The 7,500-nt window shown below is 37.8% G+C and overlaps 1 protein-coding gene across 1 annotated transcript in view; it reads left to right on the forward strand.

The window, feature by feature from the left end:
* The window catches only part of mast2 (microtubule associated serine/threonine kinase 2), a gene marked incomplete at its 5' end in the record, with an annotated part of 199,097 nt that overhangs the window by 149,284 nt on the left and 42,313 nt on the right, over positions 1-7,500 (forward strand). The window contains 2 exons of the mRNA XM_080032778.1: positions 1,287-1,362; positions 2,950-3,159. Coding sequence (XP_079888904.1) covers positions 1,287-1,362; positions 2,950-3,159 — 286 coding nt within the window. The remainder of the gene's footprint in view (positions 1-1,286; positions 1,363-2,949; positions 3,160-7,500) is intronic.

Here is a 7,500-nt window from a genome sequence, read left to right on the forward strand (position 1 = left end):
GTCAACCTGCCGTCATCCCAATATTCCCCTGAAAGTGAGACACAGAAAAGGTCAAGGATATTGCTGCTGTCGCCAGTTTGTCTCATTGTAGAGAAAGGTTGAAGGTGTGTGTGTGTGTGTGTGTGTGTGTGTGTGTGTGTGTGAGTGTGAGTGTGTGTGTGTGTGTGTGTGTGTGTGTGTGTGTGTGTGTGTGTGTGTGTGTGTGTGTGTGTGTGTGTGTGTGTGTGTGTGTGTGTGTGTGTGTGTGTGTGTGTGTGTGTGTGTGTGTGTGTGTGTGTGTGTGTGTGTGTGTGTGTGTCAGATGGAGATATCACTGTCAGTCCGATCCCTAGAGAACTGATGGACTCTGTCTGCAATGAGGCAGTTGAGTCGTGGACAGCTTCGGTTTATTACTGACAGTTACACACACTCACACACACACACACACACACACACACACACACACACACACACACACACACATACAAACACACACAGTTATAGACATACATTCAATTTCTGGGGACTTGCCCTAACCCTAACCTAAGCAATATCACTCTAAACAGAAAAATGTCCCCACAACATGAGTAATACACAGACACACACACTCACACACACACACACACACACACTCTTCTAGTCCCGAGTGGCGTCACCTTTGCACTGGTGTGTGTGTGTGTGTGTGTGTGTGTGTGTGTGTGTGTGTGTGTGTGTGTGTGTGTGTGTGTGTGTGTGTGTGTGTGTGTGTGTGTGTGTGTGTGTGTGTGTGTGTGTGTGTGTGTGTGTGTGTGTGTGTGTGTGTGTGTGTGCGCGCAGTGGAATGTGTCCAGAGGTTGTCATGGTTCCTGGTTTACAGAACATACGATGAAGACCCCGAAGTCCCTTTAGTGTGTGTGACCGACATCTTGATTTTTACACACACACACACACACACACACACACACACACACAGGTCTGTCACATAGAGATTGCTCAATTGTGGTTTCTGCAGCGAACTATCATGTCAATGTTTTTTCTATTTCATATCGGGCTAAAAGCGGTAGTGTTTTTACCACGCCAGCTGTTGTTCCTGGGTGAGCGTATACCCCATGACAAAGGCATTAAGAAAAACTATATATAAATTCGCATTCTCTGCACTGATGGTCTCGTTTGCTGTTACATGTAATTTATGATCATCAGAGGAAAAATGAGACTGTTTCAGAAATATTTAAAAGTTCCTCGTAGCACCTTTAATATATATATATATTTAGAAATGTATATGGTTTACTTAAAGTTGATGTAAATTAATCTGTATTGTTTTCTTTCAGTCCGGGGCGTTCTCCCATCTCCTTCGACCACGAGATCGTCATGATGAACCATGTCTACAAGGAGAGGTTCCCCAAGGTTAGTACTGCACACACACACGCACGCACGCACGCACACACACTAAGACAGACAGACAGACAGACACACACACACACACACACACCCTGTCAATAATAAAAATTTCTTACCACATAACTATGCGTCAGGTGAAGGTAATTTCATGGCGATTAGTTCGATGTAATCGTAGGCCAGAAACTTAAAGAAATAAACTACAGTTGAGGTAGAATTAGGTTTTAGCGGACATACTTGTTTCGTCGTATATCTCTCCATGTGTCTGCTATGCGATGTCCTATAACAGTACAATATCAACATATTAAGAACATATTTCTTGAAGGCCTACCTCACCGGTTTGAATATGAAGGTGTATTGAATTCTGAGATCCTATGTAGTATAAATGTGCAAAAAAAATTAAAAGAGTGTTTTTTTAACCCTATATTTCTCTTTCTCGTGACATCACAGAAAGAGAAATATAGGGTTAAAAAAAAACGTACTTTGTAAATATTACTGTGATGTCACAGTAAAATACATCACAGTAATATTTACAAAGTAAGTTTTTTTTTAACCCTATATTTCTCTTTCTGTGATGTCACGAGAAAGAGAAATATAGGGTTAAAAAAACACTCTTTCTGCCTTTTCTCAGGCTAGGATGAACCGATTTTAATTTTTTTTGCACATTTATACTACATAGGATCTCAGAATTCAATACACCTTCATATTCAAACCGGTGAAGTAGGCCTTTAACTTACAGAATAAAAAATTAATTAAACATAACTTATTTTTTCATCAAACATATACTATTTTATATAAGGTACATGAACAGGTATTCCTAAAGTCCTATAGTAAGATGAAAGAGCATTTCTGAACAGATATAGAGATGAAACATGTGGATGTGGACAGGACAATTATGCTCTGACTCATCCATATAACCCCCCAACCCCCCCCCCCGCACCCTGCCACCCCTCCCTAAGGCTACAGCCCAAATGGAGGAGCGCCTGGCTGTGCTCCTTTCCTCCTCTGAATAGATAGATAGATAGATAGATAGATAGATAGATAGATAGATAGATAGATAGATAGATAGATAGATAGATAGATAGATAGATAGATAGATAGATAGATAGATAGATAGATAGATAGATAGATAGATAGATAGATAGATAGATAGATAGATAGATAGATGGATGGATGGATGGATGGACAGACAGACAGACAGAGACCCTCTCTCTCCCTCCATCTAGTAGCTCAGATGAAGGTGCGTTTAGCCGTCCTCCTGTCCTCCTCTGAGTAATAGATATATAGATAGATAGATAGATAGATAGATAGATAGACAGACAGACGGACAGACAGACGGACGGACGGATGGATGGATGGATGGATGGATAGACAGACAGACGGATGGATGGATGGATGGATGGATAGACAGACAGACGGACGGACGGACGGATGGATGGATAGACAGACAGACGGACGGACGGATAGACAGATGGACGGACGGACGGACGGACGGACGGACAGACAGACAGACACACAGACAGACAGACACACAGACACACAGACAGACAGACACACAGACAGACAGATAATAATGTAAATGTGTCTCTCTTCCAGGCCACAGCCCAGATGGAGGAGCGCCTGTCCGTCCTCCTCTCCTCTTCGGCCCCGGACACTCTCTGTCCCCTGGCTGACGGGACTCTGAGCTTCATCCACCACCAGCTGATAGAGCTGAGCAGGGACTGTCTGGACAAGAGCACAGAGGGACTCATCACCTCCAGATACTTCTATGAGCTGCAGGACAACCTGGAGAAACTACTGCAGGATGTAAGTCACACAACAGTTTATACACAGTCACGGGAAAAGCAGATTTTTTTTTTTTTTTTTTTTTACAAATATTTAATTCATTTTATTTTTTTATATTTTTTTATATATTCTTTATGTTATTTAGGCAAGCGATACACTTAACATATACACACTTTGATGAAAAGACTAAAAAATAGGAATTATAACATTTTAAAAAATACATAAAAAAAATTATAGTATTATAAAACAAATTGATTTAGTAGGACCCCTTGAAAAAAGAAAAAAAAATTGTATAATATAGTAAAACCAGTATTAGTATTTACATATAAGAGGGCCACCAGCTGATAGAGCTGAGCAGGGACTGTCTGGACAAGAGCACAGAGGGACTCATCACCTCCAGATACTTCTATGAGCTGCAGGACAACCTGGAGAAACTACTGCAGGATGTAAGTCTCACAACAGTTTATACACAGTCACGGGAATAAGCAGATTTTATTTGGGATATTTTTTTTTTTTTTTTTTTTTTACAAATATTTAATTCATTTTATTTTTTTATATTTTTCTATATATTCTTTATGTTATTTAGGTAAGCGATACACTTAACATATACACACTTTGATGAAAAGACTAAAACATAGGAATATACAATTTTAAAAAATACGTAAAAAAACTTATAGTAGTATAAAACAAATTAATTTAGTAGGACCCCTTGAAAAAATAAAAAAAAATAAATGTTATCGTATAGTAAAACCAGTATTAGTATTTACATATAAGAGGGCCACCAGCTGATAGAGCTGAGCAGGGACTGTCTGGACAAGAGCACAGAGGGACTCATCACCTCCAGATACTTCTATGAGCTACAGGACAACCTGGAGAAACTACTGCAGGATGTAAGTCTCACAATAGTTTATTTAAAAGGATTTTATTATTGTTTTGCTCTTAAAAGATTTGATTTGATTTGATTTGATTCAATTTATTTCAGACATATCAAACATACAAAACAAAATGAAAAGCATGGAAATACAATAAACTAAAATTATGTTTTCACAAAAAAAAGAAAAAAAAAAAAAAAAATTATCCGTATTGCTGAGATAAAGATAAACATATAATACATTTTATTAAATATTAAAAAAAAAAAATGTTTTTAATTTTTTTTTTATAAAGAAAAATTATATATGTATTTTTTTAATTACACAATATACAAAATATACACTTAACATAAACACACTTTGATGAAAAGACTAAAAAATAGGAATATAAAATGTAATGTTATTATTATTATTTTTATTATTATACAGGCAAGAGATACACTTAACAAAATACAACCTCTTGACCAGCATTTCTATACAATAGCCATTGAAAGTGCTTCACAAATGGTATAAAATGCATTAAAACACTTCAAAATGCCCATGAAAAAACGCTTGTAGTACAGAGCTCTGATGGATATTCTGTTGTTAATATTAAAAAAGCACAACAGCAAACTTCATTACTTATTGATTTTAAATAGATACTAAATACAGGTGAGTTCATAATGATTTAGCAAAATGCTTAACAGGGTCTCATACACTGAATTTGATAATATTTCTCTACTTTTACTACATTAACATCACATTAACTACGTTCCATTTATTTCTTAATTACCTCCTAAAAAATTAACTATATTACGAGTAATTCATAAGCTGTTTCCCGGAAAGCATTCGTGCAAATTTGCATAATTATGAGAGAAATGGGGGATAGGGCTTAATTGGAAAACTTCCAATTAATTAGTTCCAATTAGCTTGTAACAGAACTGCTTTAAGTCAGTGTGTGTGATGGAACAGCTGACAATATGAAATCTGGCATGAAAATAATATTCAGTAATACATCAGTAGTAACGTAGATAGATGGATGGATGGATGGATGGATGGATGGATGGATGGATGGATGGATGGATGGATGGATGGATGGATAGATAGATAGATAGATAGATAGATAGATAGATAGATAGATAGATAGATAGATAGATAGATAGATAGATAGATAGATAGATAGATAGATAGATAGATAGATAGATAGATAGATAGATAGATAGATAGATAGATAGATAGATAGATAGATAGATGGATGGATGGATGGATGGACGGATAGATAGATAGATAGATAGATAGATAGATAGATAGATAGATAGATAGATAGATAGATAGATAGATAGATAGATAGATGGATGGACAGATGGACAGATGGACAGATAGATAGATGGACAGATGGACGGATAGATGGATAGATAGATAGTATAAATCTATAAACTCCTTCCAATATAAACAAAAATAGGATTTCACAGAAAAATATACAGTTTTCTATTTAAATACGATGCAAAAAAAGACCCATAAAAATTCAGATTATCCCGTATTTCTCCTATGTAAAGTCAAAATGTCTTCCGTATAAAATATAGTCTAAACTAGACCTGTGTGAAGCCATCATGACTGGTTTACCTTGACGGTCACGCTCAGTTAACCGTGAAACAACTCACCGGGTGACGCAATCTATAGTGTGACCATAACAACGTGTGATGTCATACGTAAACACAAAGACTGAGGCCCACATTAACACATCAAAACTCCCTCGGCTAACACACATTAATTTTAATTATTTGGGTCTGCAGTACTCTATATATATATGGATAAAATTCGATATGAGATTTCAGGGAGAGCCGAGAAGTTTAAACAGATATGTCAGCCTTTCCTGGACTATATAACAGTACTGAAGGGACCTACATGACCCCTCGTTGACTTTTTATTTTCTGCTTAACATTTACCTTTTAGTTTAAACAATGTCCTTAGAAACCTGTTAAGTAGAGTACGCCATGTTAGTTGTTTATTTTGTCTTTTTCCTTTTGTGTGTATGACGCATACCATACAAATAACAACACTAAGTCGGATTTGCTTATTGCTATCTGGCATATTTGGGCCATTTCAGACAGTTTTTGGGTGTTTAAACATGTATTTAATATGCATTTGGAGCCAGAACTGTAGTTACATGTGTGTGTGTGTGTGTGTGTGTGTGTGTGTGTGTGTGTGTGTGTGTGTGTGTGTGTGTGTGTGTGTGTGTGTGTGTGTGTGTGTGTGTGTGTGTGTGTGTGTGTGTGTGTGTGTGTGTGTGTGTGTGTGTGTGTGTGTGTGTGTCAGTGGTGACATCTCTATTAGCTCAGTATTCCAGCCTGGGGGGCCGACATTATGGCTCCCACCGGGAACCTTACTGACCTTCTGTTCTACTGGGAGACACACACACACACACACACACACACACACACACACACACACACACTGAATCACATACACACACACACACACACACACACACACAGACAAACTATCTCTCAATTACACACACACACACACACACACACACACACACACACACACACACACACACACAGACTCATAACTATCTCTCAATCATACACACACACACACAAACTATCTCTCAATTACACACACACACACACACACACACACACACACACACACACATATATGCTAGCATGCTCATACACACACTGTCTCTCCATCATATATACACACACACACACACACACACACATATATCCTAGCATGTACATACACACACTATCTCTCCATCATACACACACACACACACACACACACCCTCCCAGATTTTAATTTCACACTCCAGCGGTCACCAGAGGCTGACAGATGACTCTCCCAGACGAACTAGGGTTTTTTTTTTTTTTTTTTTTTGGAATGGGCGGGGATTGGAGGGGGATTCCGCTGCTTCTGATTGGATGACAGGGGCTCACACACTACGGCTTGGTGTGTGTGTGTGTGTGTGTGTGTGTGTGTAATGCCTGTTCAAATGCTTTTGGAGGGTGTAAGGAGCACTGGACTTATACACATCTGTAGAAGCTACCGGCGGCAACAGCTGCAATGCGGGCTAGACTATGACATCACCAATTTATCAATTAGGGTATTGATAGGCTAGTTAATTTGTATTTTCATTTATTTATTTATTTATTTTTGGGGCAAATAGATGCCAGAAAAAAACACCAGAGCAAGAGTAGATTTTTTAGAATTTTTAAAATATTTTTTTTAAATTTTTTTATTGAAAAAAAACCTCCAAGTAATTTTTTTATTTTTATTTTTTGGGTGGAGAAACCACTCAGAGTAGAGTAAAAGTATGATTTTGTGTAGGAAGGTTTGAATACAGCCTCGGTTTTATGGACATTCCCAGTTTTTTGGTATTTTGGTGGTTTTTGTTGCTGTGGAAACATGATTCGCGTGTCGTGGCAACGGAGGCAAGAGGAAGAGGAAGTGATGAAGAGCGAGTGGAAGGTTTTCACTCACTGGGAGGAAGAGGAGGAGCACT

Source organism: Ammodytes marinus (genome assembly GCF_949987685.1).
Source record: "Ammodytes marinus genome assembly, chromosome: 8".
NCBI classification, from domain to species: Eukaryota; Metazoa; Chordata; class Actinopteri; order Uranoscopiformes; family Ammodytidae; genus Ammodytes; species Ammodytes marinus.